The sequence below is a fragment of the Dendrobates tinctorius genome, unplaced genomic scaffold (assembly GCF_039654945.1).
Source record: "Dendrobates tinctorius isolate UK_male_01 unplaced genomic scaffold, ASM3965494v1 ptg000015l, whole genome shotgun sequence".
NCBI classification, from domain to species: Eukaryota; Metazoa; Chordata; class Amphibia; order Anura; family Dendrobatidae; genus Dendrobates; species Dendrobates tinctorius.
In genome coordinates this window covers 39,922,190-39,942,950 of record NW_027361683.1, presented here as the reverse complement: position 1 = coordinate 39,942,950, position 20,761 = coordinate 39,922,190, and the positions used below count along the sequence as shown (strand labels likewise).

At 46.5% G+C, this 20,761-nt stretch overlaps 1 protein-coding gene across 2 annotated transcripts in view; it reads right to left on the bottom strand.

The window, feature by feature from the left end:
* Window positions 1-20,761, bottom strand: part of NUDC (nuclear distribution C, dynein complex regulator) — a 73,965-nt gene that overhangs the window by 12,963 nt on the left and 40,241 nt on the right. The window contains exons 7-8 of one of the 2 annotated variants that reach the window (XM_073563954.1): window positions 1,595-1,678; window positions 1,389-1,507 (exon numbers count right to left, since the gene is read on the bottom strand). In XM_073563954.1, coding sequence (XP_073420055.1) covers window positions 1,389-1,507; window positions 1,595-1,678 — 203 coding nt within the window. Of the gene's footprint in view, window positions 1-1,384; window positions 1,508-1,594; window positions 1,679-20,761 lie in introns of those variants that run through there. The other variant, XM_073563961.1, reaches the window with a different exon arrangement.

Sequence of the window (20,761 nt, the reverse complement as noted above, 5' to 3'; positions counted from 1 at the left end):
TGAAAGGAATTCGTCGCCCCTTCGCTCTGTTAATTAAAAAATAAAAATTTACAGAAAAAGATTCCAAAATTGAAAATAAAACAGTGGGCACTGAAACCGGACCCAAGTGCCTCCTACAGACACTAAGCAAGAACTGGGAAAAATTCAGCCAGCGTAAGGGTGTATACTGCAGAGGAGGAGCTAATTTTTTCTGTGTCCTCCTAGTGGCAAGCAGCATAACACCCATGGTCCTGTGTCCCCCAATGAGGCGTAGGAGAAATATAATGTATTTGTGTCATCAATTCAGTGTTTGCGACATTTCGATGTTAATGACCTTCATCGGACATAAATTGATGGAAGATGTTTTCCCTTGTAAGGTTGATGGCAACAGTACGACAGGAAGGTGGTGTGTGAAAACAGAGTAACATTAGGATCAATGGAAATACATCCACAGGTGCTTATAGTGAAAAAATTGTGATATACCTGATCGTGAACATGCTCATGGCACTAGTAGGCGATGTTAACGGTGCTGTGTCCTTTTGCTCAAAGTAGATACAGGAGCTTGGTTATCAATGAGATTGTGGAGGTTCAATTGCTGACACCCTGACCCATCTGTTGTCTATTTCTAGCTGTGTAGCAGCTGCTGTGTGCAATATAGTGCTACTAGGCAACCCCTTTAAATAATTGTATAGTCCCAGTTTCACAGTCTTGGGTCTGAAAAAGTATGATTGTCTATGCTGCACACGGGGTTGTCTGCTTTGGAGAATATTTTTGTTGAGGGGGGGGGCTTAGCAATAATCTATAACCTCTGCCACCACCATCACGTTCTCCTGAGCAGGAGTTGATGTAGTCACTACTCTGCTCAGACTAAGGCCTCGTTCACACATTCATATAATACCGTTGTAAATCAGTGTCATCCGTGTGCCATTTTTTTTTCCTTTACGGAACAGATTTAGAAAAATCAATTCCAAAATTTCTCCTATACTTTGCAATGTTAATCATATCCGGATGCCATTCGTGTGTTGTACATGTTTTACATGGACCCATAGACTTGGATTGGCCCTTGTCATCCATGCTGCTGGTAAAAAAAACAACCTATGTCTCTGTGTGGTTTGCACATACGGTCCTTGCAAACACACGGACATGTGTAGCAGAATAGGTTATAATGGGTACGTATGACATCATGAAAAAACCGGATGCCACACGTACATGTGAACGGGGCCCTAATAGAGGATGTGCAGAACATATCATTGGTTTACAAAATCCATTTTCAAATAACCTGAAACCCTCTTTAATATAACAGGCAAAACTAACATTTCAAATACAGAATAACTTTTTACCATCTCTGAATGATCACAAAAAGTGGAAATCACGAAAAAACATTTGCTTTTAGCTCCAATGTAACTCACTTTTTCAAGATATCTTGCTTTTTCTGTTCATCTGAAGTAGGAAGACCCATTGATTTCTGCCTCTGATCGTACATCATTTTTTCTACCATACTGCGTGTTTCTCCATCTAAATCAGAGAGCTAGAATGTACATACATCTGGTGAGTGGAGATCTGAAACATTACAAAGGATTCAGTTTATGTCTGGGTTTTAAGTTTTCGTTGTCACCTTAGAGTTTTCAGGATTAATTTTCTTAGTATTAATTTCTGGCTCGGTCTTGATGACACGACTCCACCATTCCATAGTGTTGATCTGCAAAACATTAGTTGTTAGCAAAAACAAAGAAAAACTATGCTTTTCCAACCATGGGCTGCCCTGTATAGAGCAGAAGTTGAACTGAGTCATTAGGAGTACAGATGAAGGGGCCAATTTACCAAGCAGGTAATGAATCTTACTTCAGCAAACACGTCATCATAACTGAACAAAAAAAGGCCAATCTTAATAAACGGAGTCATGATCTTTAATGTGACATTTTCCTTCCAAAACCTAGGCTAAAAACAAAATGAGCACATACCCATTGTACATGTAAATAACATGGCATTTGCTTAACACTAATTTGATAAAAAAAAACGCAAGAGCCATCCCACCACAAGCTGTACCCACTCAGGATGGTGCTACCTTGCTCATTTTATTATCCTAGGTTGTGTGTTAATGACCAAAAATACCAAACAAATAGCTTTTCACATTTTATTGTGGGAAGAAAATAAAAATAAATTGTTTTGTGTTGTCATTTTCTAAGGCCCATAACTAATAATGAGCGCAAGTGATCGTTACTCAAGTTTGCCTAGGGTGCTCGGGTATGCAGAGTATCATGGGTGCTCGAGTGACATATTCAATTCCCCGCAAGACAGCAACAAAACATGCGATGATTGCCTGACAAACACTGGCAATCCCCACATTTTGTTGCTGTCTAACAGTCGCGAAACATGCAGCCGGGTGGAATCAAACACTCATACTAGAGAGCCCTAGGAAAACTTGAGCTCATCACTACCTATAACGTATTTCTCAGTCTGTTTTTTTGCATGGTGGGTTGCAGATTCTATTACTACCATTTGGGGGTACATATAATGTTTTCATTGCTTTTTTTGGGGGGTGGGGTAGGTACAGTGACTGAAAAGTGACAATTCTGACATTCATGTTTTTATTGTATGGGCTAAATAATTAGGGATTAATAGGTCCAAGATTTTTCCTAAGCATCCCCCATCCTCAAATTCAGTGCCTCAGAATGTCTGATCATCCACATTTGGGACCTTCAGAAATAGCCTGAAAATGAAGAATTTTAAATTTAATACTTAGGGTGTGTGCATAAGCTGCGGATTCTGCTGCGGAATTTTCCGCGTGGATTTGTCTAAATCCACAAGTAAAACCGCAAGGTTAAAAGACGCGAGCGTTTTTTTGCACAAAAACCACGCGATTTCGATGCGTATTTATCCGCGAGTCTTCTGGACTCATAGGAAACAGCTAAAAACGTGGACTAATGGCAAGGAGGTCAGTTTGTCAAGGAGATATGAGGTGACCAAACTATAGGGCTTAGGGAGTATAAAGCGTGGTGTATCTGATCAATGGTCTAAGATACCACAGACAAAGGACTCCAACTGACTGAGGTCTACTCTATATGTTTGTGATCAGCTAGCTGAAAGGGAGCAATCATCCTCCAGCAGGAAATACTGGAGTCGGACTATCTGGACTTAGCAGGTCTGACTCATTCATGGAAGATGTCAGAGAGCTATATGGATCACTTCTGCAATGTGCCACCTTACCTGTTGTAAGAGGTGGTCAAATAGTTGCTGGGATCCAGGTTTATCTGTGGAATGCGCCTGCCCCTTTGAGGTCTCAATTGAAGGATCTGACTCACCATGTAGTGGTCAGAATTACAGCTGGATTGCGCAGTAATCATTGAGATTCTCCTGACTGTGGCATCAGCTGGTGGGTCTGACAAGCTCTAGGAGGTGGTGAGAATAACATCTGGGTCACAGGGTCAACTACTGGATCCACTCGGTTGCGAGGTCTCAGCTGGGGTAGTCAAAATAGCATCTGATTGTAGAGTCCTATCGGCTTCACAGCCTCAGTTGGCAAGTCTGATTCACTCTGGGAGGTGCAGTGAATTGCCATCTACAGTATTCCAGGGTTATACACCTGACTTCACCAGCACCTTTAACCACCCAACTGAGTACACACCAACCAGGTGGTCAGAGAACCAAGGACAGAAAATAGAAAGATGCTTTACAACCATAACTAAAGATAATGTGAACTTGGCAAACTCAGCCCTCTGACTTCAACAGGGGTGTGTTCTCAACTTCTGTGGCTTCTGAGCGAGCATCAACAGAGAAGCTTATAATCACTCACCAACAAGCTAGTTTAGCAGGGAGGGTAGATCATCCAACATTGTGAGCAACACTGGTTTCCACCTATCCTATAATCACATACTCCTGCCTCCACCACTTGAGGGTCTTGGGCATGTGCCATTAGTGTAAATAACCACGAATTAAACCGCTGAAACCTGTACTTACATAAGGCAATCAGGGAAGGCTGGCGAATGCAATCTTTAATACACTGCTCAAAAAAATAAAGGGAACACTAAAATCCCACATCCTAGACATCACTGAATCTTTATTCACTACATAGTGAAATGCATTGAGAATAATAAAACATAAAAATGATCAAGGTAAATTGAAATTAATATCCCATGGAGGTCTGGATTTGGTATGATACTCAAAATCAAAGTGGAAAATCAAAATACAGGTTGATCCAACTTCAGCGGAAATGCCTCCAGACACAAGGAAATAAGGATATGTGCACACGCTGCAGATTCTGCTGTGGAGCCGCAGCGGATTTGGCCCTGAGGCTCTGCAGCAGATCCGCAAATAATGTACAGTACCATGTTAGCCAATGGGATTTCAAAACCGAAATGCCTACGGTGCAGATTTTTTCCGCACGGATTTGCTGCGGTTTTTAATTAGCAGCATGTCAATTCTTTCTTCGGATTCCGCAGTGGTTTGACACCTGTTCCATTGTCCAGGTGTCAAACCGCAGGGGAAAACCGCTGGCAAATCTACAGGAAAACCGCAAGTCACTTTACCTGCGTTTTTACCTGCAAATCCGCGCTGAAAAATCCGCAGGTGAATCCGAACTGTGTGCACCCTAATGCTCAGTAGTGTGTGTGGCCTCCATGTGTCTGTATGACCTCCCTACAACGCCTGGGCACGCTCCTGTTTAGTTGGCAGGTGTTTTCCTGAGGGATCTCATCTCCTCCCAGGCCTGGATTAAACCAACAGTGAACTGGACAGTCTGTGGTGCAATGTGGGGTTGGTGGATGGAATGAGACATGATGTCCCAAATGTGCTCAACTGGATTCAGGTCTGGGGAACGGGCAGGCCAGTCCATAGCATCAATGCCTTCATCATGCAGGAAATTCTGATACAGTTCAGCCACGAGGCCTAGCATGGTCATGCATTAGTAGGAACCCAGGGCCCCACTGCACATGCATATGGTCTCACAATAGGTCTCAGGATCTCATCCCGATACCTAATGGCAGTCTGGGTACCTCTGGCCAGCACATGGATGGTTGTGCGGCCCTCCAAAGAAATGCTCCCCAACACTTTTACTAATCTACTGCCAAACCGGACATGCTGGAGGATGTTGCAGGCAGCACAACGTTCTCTACAGCGTCTCCAGACTATCACATGTTCTCAGTGTAAACCTGCTCTCACCTGGGAAGAGCACAGGGCGCCAATATCGAATCTGTCAATCTTGGTGTTCTCTGGCAAATGCTAATCACCGTGCACGGTGTTGGGCTGTAAGCTCAACACCCATTTGTGGATGTTGGGGCCTCATAACACCCTCATGGTGTCTGTTTCTGACAGTCTGAGCACACGCATAAATGTTAGTGGCCTGCTGGAGGTCATTTTGCAGGGCTCTGGCGGTGCTCCTCCTGTTAGAGTGTAGGGGAGATGGACTGACGTACGGACCTGTCTGCAGTGGGAAGGTAAAGGTATAGTGTGCTTTAGGTGGACTGTTGCATTTATAGATGGGAGACAGCTGAAATAGTGAGAAGGGTGCAATACTACAGTTTGGCCACAAGATGGGAGTAGAGAGAGTTGTGAGAAATGGACTTATCAGCTTATGGCTACGAAACCGCAGTCATGGGGGGACGGGATTACCAGAACTCTGGGAGGAATCCTCGAGGGGGATAAAAGGCAGGTAGAGAGTTCTATAAGCAGTCAGTCCAGGGAGAGAAGCTGAGGAGAAGAGTAGACTCGAGGAAGTAGAAGTACAGTGGTGAAGCTCCAGGAAGGACTGTTGAGGAAGACTGTCAGGGGGGTGACCCTGACAGGAGAAGCTGCAGACGGAGAGACCAGAGAAGCTGCATACGGAGAGAGAGCCGCAGACAGAGAGCCCGGGGGGTACCACAAGACGGACAGACTCGGGCAGGCAAAGTGCTGTAGTGGTAGGCCTAGGGCAGCTTCAGAGAAAGAGCCCCGAGGGCAGTCATACCAAAGTAAGAAGGAAGCGAAGGTACCCGGGCCTGTGTGCGGAGAGTGGCTAGCTGCTGCTGTATGTTGCTGCGGTCGTCAAGAGGACAGCCAATAAAGAGGACCTGTTGGACGCACTTCAGTCTCCGTCTCAGTCTGTATGCGGCGAGAAAAGGGGTCACCCCCCAGTCGGCTCACCTACCTACACCTCCTTGCACAAAGGCTGAGGTAGCGGTCCTGCAGCTGGGTTGTTGCCATCCTATGACCCCCTTCACGTCTCCTGGTGTACTGGCCTGTCTCCTGGTAGCGCCTCCAGCCTCTGGACACTACGCTGACAGATACAGCAAATCTTCTTGCCACAGCTCGCATTGATGTGCCATCCTGGATGAGCTGCACTACCTGAGCCACTTGTGTGGGTTGTAGAGTCCAGCTCATGCTACCACAAGTGTGAAAGCACAACCAACATTCAAAAGAGACCAAAACATCAGCCAGAAAGCATTGGTACTGAGATGTGGTCCGTGGTCCCCACCTGCAGAACCACTCCTTTAGGCCTCTTTCACACATCAGTATTTTTGATCAGTATTTCATCAGTATTTGTATTCCAAAACCAGGAATGTCTCCAAAATAAGGAACAGGAGTCAGTCTTTCAATTATATTTTTTTCTCGGTAAGTTCCATTCCTAGCTTTGGCATACAAACACTGATGCAAAACACTGCCGTGTGAATGAGCCTTTATTGAGTGTGTCTTGATAATTGACAATAATTTCCATCTGTTGTCTATTCCATTTGCACAACAGCATGTGAAATTGATTGTCAATCAGTGTTGCTTCCTAAGTGGACAGTTTGATTTCACAGAAGTCTGATTTACTTGGAGTTATATTCTGTTGTTTAAGTGTTCCCTTTATTTTTTTGAGCAGTGTAGGTTTGGACTTGATAGGAGATAGAGATGATGAGGCACCACTAGAGTCAGTCGTTTGGCCAACCAACAGCCTACCTGATTCAGGAAGATGCATAGCTGCAGTAGGCCAATTGTAAGACAGTGGCGTTAAGTGATGCTGTGACATCATGCTGTATGGCAGCCTGGAGAGGGCCATCTCAGGCCCGGTGAAAGAGTCGTAAAGAGGCTGGGTGTCTTCCTACCTGGCAAGATCGGAATGATAGGCTGCAATTCTGGCTGCAATTCTGCCCACAAATCAGCAGTTATAGGTCCTGATGTCAACAAGTCCGCTCAGAGTCACAATATTGTTGCTGAGCTTAGAGTACATAGCTAATTCACACAACATATGGTGGACAAGAACTCCCAAACGCAAGTGATCCAACAGCCAATCTCCCTATATCAGCAAGGATTACAGGTGCATACCACAATACTCAGCTGCGCAGATAGGAAAGTCCGCAACTGTGGGGATGCTGGCAGCGAGGTGCCCCCAAAAAACACCAGGTGTCCAAAGAAGTATGGCCCAATGGCGGTGTGGTACAACCACCGCCGAACAAAGTACATAGTCATGGCGACATTATCTGCATCCAGAGCACACCTCCCTGATCACAGACTCTGGAAAAATAGCAACGCCCAGTCCACAGGAAGTGATAGAGTATCCGGTTAGTGGGAACACATCGGCCATGCTGATTGGCCACCAAACAAAAGCTTGATGGCCACGTGATTGGTTGGCAGTAGCTCGCAGGTCACTTAGATGGTGGGTGAAAGCTTGTTGTTCGCTCTAATTGACCACTGGAAAAGGGTTGTGGCCTGCCATGATTTGGCTGAGCCTCAGAAGCCTAGAGTCCCAGTCCAACAGGAAGACCTCGAAAACTGCAGAGAAAACCCAAGGGACCGGAAGGGAAACCTTAATCCAGAGCCTTAGACCGCTTGACCATGCTACCACCAATCACCCCCAAACATGAGGCCAGGTGAAGCAAAGACCTTGGGGAGAGGAATGGAAGAAAGGGGACCACAGTGAAACTATTGGGAGGCGTGCAACCCAGAGGTAGATCACCCACAAGTGCCTGGCCAGGAAGCCAAAAAAATTCAGCAACAGCCACAGGGGAGCAGGTGCAATGCAGAGCCGGAGAAAGAAACCTATTTAACTGTCCTGAAAAGGCTTGATCTGGCTAGGTGTTATGAAGTTTGGGCACCATCTTCCTCTCCATGCAAGTGCACCACGATAGAGTGCGTTCGGGCAACAGTCAAAGGCAAAAGGACCAACTGCAACAGGTACCTGATCACCTACTGCATCAAGGTACATGGTCCTGCAATCCTGACAATAAAGGATACAGGCTGACAAGTACAGGCTGTACTTGCCGCTTTTCTGTGGGGTGAAACAGAATGGCATCATTCCGCACTTATGTGTAATCCATCATAATGAAAATCTGAGCTACTGGAAAACAAAAAATACAGAAAAAATTAGTTTTTAATCTAACCAAGACCAAGCCAGATTTGAGACTTACACTCATGTCTCCATCAGAATTATACTAAGCTAAAAAGAATTGCTGGGTGTCCTGTGTAGCCTGGTGGGGAGAAATCAGCTTTTTTCTAAGCTGCATTCTTAGGGTCTGCCTCCAGGTTGTAGGATATAACCCAATGAAGCATAGAAACATACTTCAAAAAAAAAAAAACATAAAAGGCCTAGAATATTCCCCTTCAACCATTCGATCTACTGTCTCCTTGCCCATTACCCTGAAGATTGCAAGCCTGTGTGGGTAGTGTTTTCTGCCACTCCATAGGAGTTTTTTATGTAAACCCTTTCCACATGTACAGAACCATGGAATCGACAAACCTTTAGGCTAAGTGCACACGTTGTAGAAAATTTCTGCTCAAAAACCTGAATCCCTTCCCAGAAAACGCACCTATTTTTCCGCGGCGGTTTTTGCGCGGTTTTGATGCGGTTTTTTCCGCAGCGGTTTCAAACCGTATGGAAGAAGCCAAAACCAAATTAATGAGCATGCTGCGTTTTTTACCGCGATGCGGTTTTTTCGCGGTAAGAAAACGCATCAATGTGCACAAAAAGTGCAAAATGCATAGAAATGACTGTGAAGCTTATTTTTAGCAGTTTTATAGTGAAAACCGCGGGAAAAACCGCTAAAAAAAAACACTGTGAACACAGCCTTAAAAATAAATAATAGTGCAGAATTTTAAAAATGCAGCAATATCAAATCTGTTTTTTTTTTTACCTTTAAATGGGTTGGTAAAAGTTGGGTGATTTATTTAACCCCCTTAGTGACCACCAATACGTCTTTTTACTGATCTGAGATAAAAGAGACTAGCATCCCTCGACAGGTGACAATCCAGCATCTGTCAGCTGTACACTACAGCTGACAACTTGCTGCATCAGCCACGATCAGTGTTGGCAACGATTATGGTTGTTTAACCCCTTAAAAATGCTGCTGTCAATAGTGACTACGGCACCAAGATGGTTACCAGAGTGTGGGGGCTCCTTCTTTAACCCCATCGGCTTTAAAATCTTCCATTTATAGTGGCCTGTTCAAGAGTTATAAAAATTTAGGTGGTAAAAAAATAGAACTTCACTTACCGGTAGTTGGGTTTCTAAGACCCTTCATGACAGCACACAGGAGGTTGCCTCCCAATCCTAATTAGGGACAGGAAACAAGAGGTTAAATAGCCCTCCCCTTCCTCTAATCCCCAGTGTTTTCCAAGGACCACAGAGTGAATGCTTGAAATATTTATTCATGCAAGTCAAATGAACAAAAATTGTTAGGGGGGGGAAATTACCGTGCTGTTGTGGAGGGTCTTAGAAACCCAAATACCAGTAACTGTAGTTGTATTTTCTCTAATCCCCTCCATGACAGCACACAGGAGGTATACCAAAGAATAATGGTTTAGGGAGGGACCACGGCTTGCAGGACATTCCTGTCAAAGGCTAGATCTCGTACTTACATAAGATCTAATCTATAATGCCTATTGAAGGTATGGACTGAAGACCAGGTCGCAGCCTTGCAGATCTGCTCGATGGATGCATTAGCCTTTTCTGCCCAGGAGACAGAGACAGCTCTAGTGGCGTGGGCCTTCCAGGATTCCAGAGAAGGTAGATCCTGTTTTTTTTTTTTATAAGCGGCCGTGATTGCTTTCTTGATCCAGTTAGCTAGGGAGCTTTTGGACGCTTTGTTTGGTCCGCCATACTGAACAAAAAGATTCTGATCTTTCCTCCAGATTTTTGTTTCTTCCAAATAGGCCAGGACTGCTCGCTGTACGTCCAGAGAATGGAATCCCACTTCTCGCTCATCCTTCGGTTAATCACAGAAGGAGGGCAGTATTATTTCCTGGGACCTGTGGAAATCAGACGACACTTTTGGTACAAAGGAAGGGTCTAGCCAGAAAATTAATCTATCATCCAGAATTCTTAGATAAGGCTCTCAGATGGGCAGAGCCTGAATTTCACCCACCCTTCTTGCTGTTGTAAGGACTACGAGTAGTGCTATTTTCCAGGATAGTTTATCTATCTGGGTCTGGTCGATAGGTTCAAATGGAGGGCTCGTTAGACCCTTTAGTACTATATTCACGTCCCAAGCTGGGACCATCCTGGATTTGTTTGGACGGATTCTGGAAGTTGCTGACATAAATCTGATCCATCGATGCTCTGCTCGGTTTTGGTCGAAGTAGGAACTTAGGGCTGACACTTGGATCCTCAAGGTACTTGGTTTTAGTCCCTTGGATAAGCCGTCTTGGAGGAAATCTAGGATCTTTGCCAAGTCTGGGTGGAAAGGATCAATGGGAATGGATCCATACCATGCCGAAAAAGTCCTCCATATTTTGGAGTATATGTCGTTTGTGATTGGCTTCCTACTCTTTTGTAAGGTGGATATCACCGCATCTGAGAGGCCTCTGGCTTTCAGGATTGTGGTTTCAGAAGCCAGGCTGCCAAGCTTAAGCTGTGGGGAGCCGGGTGAAGGATGGGATCTTGATGTAGAAGGTCGCGGTCCAAAGGTAGGATCAGAGGACCCTCGAGTTCATTAGTCTTAGGGCTCCAAACCAGCTTCTTTTTGTCCAGAGAGGGGCGATCAGGATAGTTTTGACCCAGTCTGTCCTGACCTTTTGCAGAGTTCTTGGTATTAGGGGAATTGGTGGAAAGGCGTATGCCAGTCCGAAGTTCCACGGGTGAACGAAGGCATCCACCCTTGAATGTTTTTCGTTTGGATCTATGGAGAAGTACTGCTTTGTTTTGGCGTTCTCACAGTTCGCGAATAGGTCTACCTCTGGGAGACCCCATTTTTTGGTTATGGTGTGGAATACTCTCATATTGAGGTTCCATCCTCCCGGATCTATGTCTGTCCTGCTTAGGAAGTCTGCCTCGATGTTGTCAGATCCTTTCAGGTGGACAGCTGATAGGGACTGGAGATGGCGTCCTGCCCAGCCAAATATCCGTGCAGAAAGGTTTTGCAGGCTTCCGTATTTTGTGCTGCCCTGATGACGTAGATGGGCCACAGGGGTCATATTGTCGGAGTAAATCCAGACATGAGTTCCCTGGATTGATGTTTCCGCTGCCTTTAGGGCTTCTTTTACCGCTCTCAGGTCTCTGTAATTGGATGATTGTTTTTCCATGTCTTTGGGCAAGAGTCCCTGGAAGACTCCCTGCGATGATATTGCTCTCCAACCACGCTTGCTGGCGTCTGTTGTGATTGAAGTCATGGGATATTATATCCAGGGTGTCCCTCTTGCTAGTTTTCCCTGGTTGATCCACCAGTTGAGAGATAGCTTTACGTGTTGGGGTAGGGAGATTCTCGTATTGAGGGTCTCTGGGTTTTTGTTCCAGCGGGATAGGATATATCTCTGAAGTATCCTTGAGTGGGCCTGGGCCCAGGGGACTGCCTGGATGCAAGACGTCATTGAGCCTAATGTTGAAGTGGAAAACCTTATATTATAGTCACTGTTTTTGACTTTTTAGAATCTGAACCATCCAGCCTAGGGATGCCAGGGTCTGCAGGACTGATTGCAGGTGTTCTCAGAGTGGTGTTGGAGGGAGCCATGACCAGGAGGTCGTTTAGGTAAGGGACGATACATATGTCCTTCCCTCTGAAGAATGCTACCACTTCTGCCGTAATTTTTGTAAACGTTCGGGGTGCCGATGATATGCCGAAGGGCAGAATCTTGAACTGGAAGTGGTGAACTTCTTCATCTAGAGCAGGGGTCTCAAACTCGGCAGAGTAAATGGGCCGCACATAATTTTTTTTTTTTTTAAGCTGGTGGGCCACATTCCTTTCAAACTTAATAGTCACAATTGATAGTGGTATCTAAGGGGGTAAACGTATTAGTACCGATCGCGGCTGTTCAAATAGGTTGTCAGCTGCGATGTACAGCTTACCTCAGCGGATAATCTGCATGTGAGACGGCGCTATCATCTCGCTGTACACGCACAGCCGAGTCACCTGCAAAACCCACCAAGGGGGAGGGGGGGGGGGATTGGGAAGTCACGCCTCCACTCTCCGTGCGCTGGCGGGCGTGGTGTCACTACACAGCGCCAGAGGGATGTCATCACGCAGGACCACAGCCTCTCCTAGCGTGAGCAGTGGCGTATCTACAAAGTTATGGGCCCTGGTGCGAACTTTCAAATGGGGCCCCCCCATGCCAAAAAACACACACATCTCCACTCAGCACACCTCGTGCACACGCGCGGCTCCGTTCTGTACTCCTCGCACACACGCGGCTCTGCTACATCCACACTGTAAACCCCTCCTGACCCCACACAGACTTAGCCGCATCCAGCACCATGACAACCAGCATAGACAGCAGCGTCCTGCATACACTGAGGCCCCTGATCATGTGACCTCTGACTCCTGCGACCTCATCCCAGGTCCTGTGCACACTGAACACAGCCATCACGCGCGCCTTCCCCCTTCTACTTGCCTCAGGGAGTGAGACATGTGGTGCACCGCGGGCCGCCCGCGGGTTTGAGACCTCTGGTCTAGAGTGACTGCGAACATTAAGTATCACCAATGAGACGGATAGATGGGTACTTGGTAATAGGCCTCTTGGAGATCTATGGTGGCCATGGCAAAATCTTCTCCGATCAATGGTATTGTGGTCTTTATCGTTTCCATCTTGAAGCGGACATGTTGGTTCAGCTTCTATAGGTTGATGATGACCTGGCATTTCCCATTTTGCTTTTTCACTAAGAACAGCCGGGAGTAGTGGCCTTGACCCTGTTCCAGTTCTGGAACTGGTGAGATTACCGCCGATGATTGCATCTTTTGGAGTTCTGAATGCCGATCTTTTTGAAGTCTCGCTGAAGGAAGGTGTGTTACTTCCAGGTTTTGAGGGGGGCTGGAGGAGAATTCTATTTTTACTCCCCATCTGACCGAGTCTAGGATTCTTCGATCTGTAGTTATCTTCTCGAGGCTCGGGAAGTAGTTTGCGATTCTGCCCCCTACCTGCTTGGCGTCATTTCCTATCTCTGTCTGAACGAGAGTCTTGAAAAATATTCCTGCCTTTTCCGCCTTTTGGGTAGCTCCATCGCCCTGTTTTTCCTTCCCCCTGTATTGAGGGGTTTGAGCCTGGGGTGGGCGAAAGGGCTTTTCCTTGGGCGGTTTCGGTTCGGGAAGATTTTTCTTCTTGTCGGTCACCTTTTCTAATAGTTCGTCCAGTGCTGGACCAAATACATAATCGCCCTTGAATAGAATAAAGCACAATTTAGATTTTGATAGGATATCTCCACTCCACCTTTTCAGTCATGAGGCCCTTCAGGTGGTGTTGAAAAGTACGGATGTTCTTGCCGCAATACGGATCGATTCTGCCGAGGAGTCCGCTAAAAAGCCTGCTGCCTTCTGTAGAAGTGCAACACGAGAAAAGAACAAAAATCGACCATAAGTCCCAGATTATAAAAATATATATATGTTTTATTAAGATACCAAGGTTAAAATAATGCAACAATGTACAGTACAGACCAAAAGTTTGAATGAGAAGGTGTGTCCAAAGAGTTTTCTTTATTTTCATGACTATAAAAGTTATAGATTCACTCTGAAGGCATCAAATCTATGAATTAACACATGTGGAATTTTATAATTAACAAAAAAGTGTGAAACAACTGAAAATGTCTTATATTCTAGGTTCTTCAAAAAGTAGCCACCTTTTGCTTTGATTACTGCTTTGCACACTCTTGGCATTCTCTTGATGAGCTTCAAGAGGTAGTCACCAGAAATGGTCTAACAACAGTCTTGAAGGATTTCCCAGAGATGCTTAGCACTTGTTGGCCCTTTTGCCTTCACTCTGCGGTCCAGCTCACCCCAAACCATCTCGATTGGATTCAGGTCTTGTGACTGTGGAGGCCAGGTCATCTGGCGTAGCACCCCATGACTCTCGTTCTTGGACGAATAGCCCTTACACAGCCTGGAGGTGTGTTTGGGGTCATTGTCCTGTTGAAAAATAAATGATGGTCCAACTAAACGCAAACCGGATGGAATAGCATGCCGCTGCAAGATGCTGTGGTAGCCATGCTGGTTCAGTATGCCTTCAATTTAGAATAAATCCCCAACAGTGTCACCAGCAAAGCACCCCCACACCTCCTCCTCCATGCTTCACGGTGGGAACCAGGCATGTAGAGCCCGTTTACCTTTTCTTCGTCGCACAAAGACATGGTGGTTGGAACCAAAGACCTCAAATTTGGACTCATCAGACCAAAGCACAGATTTCCACTGGTCTAATGTCCATTCTTAGTGTTCTTTAGCGCAAACAAGTCTCTTCTGCTTGTTGCCTGTCCTTAGCAATGGTTTCCTAGCAGCTATTTTACCATGAAGGCCTGCTGCACAAAGTCTTCTCTTAACAGTTGTTGTAGAGATGTGTCTGATGCTAGAACTCTGTGTGGCATTGATCTGGTCTCTAATCCGAGCTGCTGTTAACCTGCGATTTCTGAGGCTGGTGACTCGGATGTACTTATCCTCCGCAGCAGAGGTGACTCTTGGTCTTCCTTTCCTGGGGCGGTCCTCATGTGAGCCAGTTTCTTTGTAGCGCTTAATGGTTTTTTTCAATGCACTTGGGGACACTTTCAAAGTTTCCCCAATTTTTCAGACTGACTGACCTTCATTTCTTAAAGTAATGATGGCCACTCGTTTTTCTTTACTTAGAATTTGTATTATGGCAAGAAAAAAGCAGCTAACAGTCTATTCAGTAGGACTATCAGCTGTGTATCCACCAGACTTCTGCACAACACAACTGATGGTCCCAACCCCATTTGTAAGGCAAGGATTCCCACTAATTAAACCTGACAGGGCACACCTGTGAAGTGAAAACCATTTCCAGTGACTACCTCTTGAAGCTCATCAAGAGAATGCCCAGAGTGTGCAAAGCAGTATCAAAGCAAAAGCTACTTTGGCTACTTTGAAGAACCTAGAATATAAGACATATTTTCAGTTGTTTCACACTATTTTGTTAATTATATAATTTGTTAAATATATATATAAAATTGTGAATCTACAATTGTCATAGTCATGAAAATAAAGAAAAATCTTTGAATGAGGGGTGTCCAAACTTTTGGTCTGTTCTGTAAGAGATAAAAAATGATGTAATATATGCTTTATATATACACATAGAAAAAGGGGCAATTACTATCCAGATGTGAGGCATACCATACCATAGTGCTAAAAAAATATAATTCATATAAAATAGTGTATTAAAAGTGCATTTAAAACATCCATGTTATTCAAAAAAGTATTAAGTTACGTACCGGTAACGGTATTTTTCGGAGGCCCATGACAGCACCACGAGAGAGGGGATCCGCCCTATAGGAAGAGGAAACCTACAGATACAAAAGGGCGGCACCTCTCCCACGCATCAGTTGTATTACAGAGCTTGAGAGGCTACCATGGTTAGTACACAACATATGATATATACAACCTATCTACCCTATTTAACAGAATTATTTCATACCATCTCCCACATAAGGTGATTCTATGAACAATCTTCTAAGGAGTGCACCCCTATATGTGAACAAGGGAGGGAACTAAGGGTGCTGTCATGGGCCTCCGAAAAATACAGTTACCGGTACGTAACTTAATACTTTATTCGGACTCCCATGACAGCACCACGAGAGAATTACAGAGATGTAAACTAACTTAGGGAGGGACTACAGCCTGCAGCACCCTTAGCCCGAAGGTGAGGTCTGAGGAGGCACCCATGTCTAACCGATAGTGGTTAAAAAAGGTGGAAGGAGATGACCAGGTGGCCGCCTTACATATTTGATCAATTGATACTCCAGATCTCTCCACCCAGGATGATGCCATGGCCCGAGTGGAATGTGCCCTCAGGTTCTGTGGAGCCGGACCGCCACCTGCTGTGTAGGCAAGAGAGATAGCCTCCCTAATCCACCCTGCTAATGTGCGTTTTGATACTCTGTATCCTTTCCTGGAACCTTGGAAGGATAGGAATAATGCGTTCTCCTTCTTCCAAGGATCCGTGGCTGCTAAATATGTCAGTAAGCATCTTCTAATATCTAACGCCTGGAGTTTCTGCTCTTTAGGGTTGGTTGGGTTAGGGAGGAAGGAAGGCAGAACTATCTCCTGTGTCCTGTGGAATTGTGTTGCTACCTTGGGAAGGTATGCTGGATCTGGCCTTAGGATTACTCTATCCTGTAAGAACTCTGTGTAAGGAGGCAATCTGGAAAGTGCCTGTATATCGCTCACCCTACGCGCGGATGTTATTGCTACCAGGAATGCTGTCTTAAGAGATATAATCTTTAGTGAGGCGGAATCTAAAGGTTCAAACGGACTTTCTGTCATGGCTGTAAGGACCAAGTTTAAGTCCCACGGGACGCATCTGTCTTTGTGTATAGGTCTCGATCTGGCCGCTGCTCTGATGAACCTTGCTACCCAATAATCTTTTGCAATATCAGCTGCAAACAGGGCCCCTAAGGCTGAAACTTGTACTTTTAGCGTACTTGTGGAGAGACCCAATTCGAAACCTTTCTAGAGAAATTCCAGAATATGTTTCGTGGGAATTCCATCTCTGATGTCAAAGTGAAAGGTGGACAGGAAGCGTTTCCAGGTCCTAGCATAGATATTAGTGGTGGTTAATTTTCTGCTTCTTAGGAGGGTGTCAATTAAGTTCTTGGAGAACCCTCTATTTTTTTAATAGTGACCTTTCAAATACCACGCCGTCAAATGAAGTCCCGCTACTTGTGGGTGGCTGACTGGCCCCTGGTAGAGGAGATCCGGAAGGTTCGGCAGTACCCAGGGATCGCCTACCGACATGGTCCTCAACCACGCGAACCAGGTCCTCCTGGGCCAAAAGGGGGCAATCAGTATGACTCTTGCCTGATCCTCTCTGATCTTCCTGACTACCAGAGGAAGAAGATTCAATGGTGGGAAGGCGTATGCCAGAGAAAAGTCCCATCTTATCAGTAGGGCATCCACCGCCAGGGGATTTTCCCTGGGGTTCAGAGAGCAGAACAATCTTTCTTTTCTGTTTTTTCTGGTGGCAAAGAGGTCTACCTCTGGCTGGCCCCATCTGCGGACAATCTGGCGGTAAATATCTTTGTTCAAAGCCCATTCTCCTTGTCTTAGAGCCTTGCGGCTTAAAAAGTCTGCTCTTACATTGTCCTTTCCGCTGATGTGGAGCGCGGTCAAAGATAGACAATTTCTCTCTGCTATCTGGAGGAGCCGTTCTGTTATCTGCATCAGAGCGCTGGAGCGGGTTCCACCTTGGTGGTTGACATATGCTACCGCTACCTGGTTGTCCGAGTGTATCCTCACATGATGGCCCTGCAGGTAGATAATGAGTTTCTTGACTGCCCGCTCTATCGCCAATAGTTCTCTCTGGTTGGATGAGATTTCAGAATTAGAATCCCACTGGCCCTGTACCACTATGTCCCCCATATGGGCTCCCCAACCAAAGGAACTTGCGTCTGTGGTTATAATACGGGTTATCTGTGTTATCCAGGGCACCCCTGACGCTAGGTTCTCGCTCTCAAGCCACCATCTCAGTGATGTAACAGTTGAGGGGCTTAGACACATCCGACCCTGTAAGGAGCCTCCAAGGGCCCTGCTATTAATCAAGACGTCGTTTTGAAGGGTTCTGGTATGGAACTGTGCCCACCTTACTGCTGGGATGCATGAAGTTAGAGAACCTAACAGGGACATGGCCTGTCTGAGGGTCATAGATGGATTATCCATTGCCCGAAGAACCTGCTCCTGTATCTTTTGTAATTTATCTAGTGGTAGCAGGCACCGCTGAGTGTCTGAATTTAGTATCAACCCTAAAAATTTCTGTATTTTTAAGGGCTGGAGTCGGGATTTCTCGTAGTTTAAAATCCATCCCAGGTTTTCTAACCTGGATCTAGCTTTTTCTATCTGGGATTTACAATGACCCACCGATTTTCCTACAATCAAGAAATCGTCTAAATATGGAATGATTAAGACGTCAACCTCTCGTAAGTGAGCCATAACTTCGGCCACTAGCTTTGTAAAAACCCTGGGTGCTGCTGAGAGACCAAAGGGAAGGGCTCTATACTGAAAATGACGTACTGTGCCCTCTACTGAAACTGCCACCCTCAGGAACTGCTGGAAGTCTGTATGGATAGGTACATGATAGTACGCGTCTTTCAAATCTATGACTGCCATAAAACAACCTTTAAACAATATTTTTATTGTTGTATTAATGGACTCCATTTTGAATGTATGATTAATCAAAAACTCGTTAAGGGAACGAAGGTTTATAATCGTTCTGAATGTGTTATCAGGTTTCTGGATTAGAAACAGGGGAGAGTAAAACCCTCTTCCCCTTTCAGCCTCTGGAACATTACCAGGACATTTTTCTGACATAGGCTCAAGACTTCCGCTTCTAAAGCCGCTTGTTCGAGATGAGAAGATCTTAAGGGGGTCAGTTTAAAGGTGTCCCGCGGGATCTGGGTAAATTCCAACCTAAGCCCGGTGGATATTACCTTACGCGCCCAGTCACTATTCGTAATCTGTGACCATGCCGGGAAGAAGGATGACAGTCTACCCCCCCACGGGAACCGCTAGTCATTGATTTGGTTTCTTTTGATCTCTCGACGAGCGTGTAAACATATAGCCCGTACCTCGTCTCCTTCTGTCTTCCCATCTGGGTCGATCTCTAACAGGCGAAGAGTTGCGCCTTCTCCCCTGGCCAAATCTCCTTCTACCAAATGGGCGACGGTAGGACGCTGATGAAAGGTTTGGGAATTTTTTCTTGTCGTCCCCCGCCTTTTCAAGCAGCTCGTCTAGGACAGTTCCAAACAAATATTCGTCCTCACATGGAATCGCACAGAGCTTTGCTCTGGACTGGATGTCTCCCTGCCAGCACTTTAGCCACAGGGCTCCGCGAGCTGCATTAGAGAGACCTGCTGCTCTGGCGGCCATTCTCACTGCATCCGCTGAGGCATCTGCCAGGAAGGCTGCTCCCTCTTGGATGGTCGGTAGGGCCCCAAGAATTGTCTGTCTTGATGTACCCTGTTTTAGTTGTGACTCCAACTGGTCCAACCAGACCATCATGGACCTGGCCGTGCACGTTGAAGCCACTGCTGGTCTTAAGGACCCGGCCGCCATCTCCCAGGTGTTTTTCAGGAAAGTATCAGCTTTCCTGTCTAAGGGATCTTTAAGGGATCCCATGTCCTCAAAGGGGAGCGAGGATTTTTTTGATGCCTTCGCAATGGCAGCGTCTAATTTGGGGGCTCTGTCCCAAGAACTTACTGCCGGATCGTCGAAGGGGTATCTCCTTTTGAGGGCTGGTGGTAGCGACCCTCTTTTGTCCGTTTTTTTCCACTCTCTGTGGATCAGATCCTGTATCTTTTGATTTAACGGAAAGACTCTCCGCTTCCTCTGTTCCAGCCCACAGAACATGACATCCTGCATGGATAAATGGGGCTCCATTGTCCCTCTGACTGCTTTGACCAGCTTGTCTACCCGGTCAAGAGGCAGACAAAATCGCCCCGAGTCCTCTTCTCCTGAGGAGGATGAGGGAGATGAAGCCTGGGAGTCTCTGCTTTTTCTCCACTCTACCGAGGAATCAGACTCCGCCGGGACCTCGCCCCTTAGACTTTGCGGCTGAGACAAGGACTTTAGGGTTTCCCTCATTTCTACCCTGACAATGTCTCTCAAACTCGCCGCTACTGCGGGCGACTCTTCTGCCACCGTCTGCTGAATACAGGGGGGGCACAATCTTTTGAGGCACGCGTCGGGTAATGGGCATGCACAGAGTGCGCATTCCCTATGCTTATTTTTACTTGTAGCTTTTTTTCCCTAGAAAAAGAAAAACACAGAAGGGGGGTCCCGTCACTGAGTGAACTTTCACGAAGATCACTTTCCAGTGCCACAATCAAGTACCGGAGAACGAGGGGGATTTCTTTCGGTCGATGCTCCTGTCTGCCTGGAGGAGCTCTTACGAGTGGACTGGTCACTTCGTCCCGCATTACTGTCACGGGACCCTTTCTTTTTCTGTTTGACCTGCCGAAGGTCATCCAGGGGCGGCAGTGATGTTTGCCGCTGCTGCCCTTGCTTCTGCCGCTGCTGCTCTCGATCGCTTTCCATTACCACTGCTGCTGCTGCACACTGCTGCATGTAGTAATGTGGCCAAGGCAAGGTACCCTGCCCGGGTCCCGCCTAAATACCCCTCCTCCGGTCAGCAGTATCCATGCCGCGCCCCTCCCCCCCCCCTTAACGGAGCTCCCTACCCCAGCTGGCGCCCGACCCCGCGCCATCGGTGTTTCCGATGGGCGCCGCCATCTTGGAATCGCCGCGCATGCGCAGTGGCGCGCTGACCCGGAAGCGCCTCCTCCGCCCGCCCCCTGACGTCACCGCTACCCCGGAAACGCCGGAAGCCCCGCGGGACGCCAGGGAGCTCCGGAGCAGCGCCCGGTCGCAGCCCCCTGCACAGCGCTGCCAACATATCTGCGCCGCCGGAGCCGGGAATC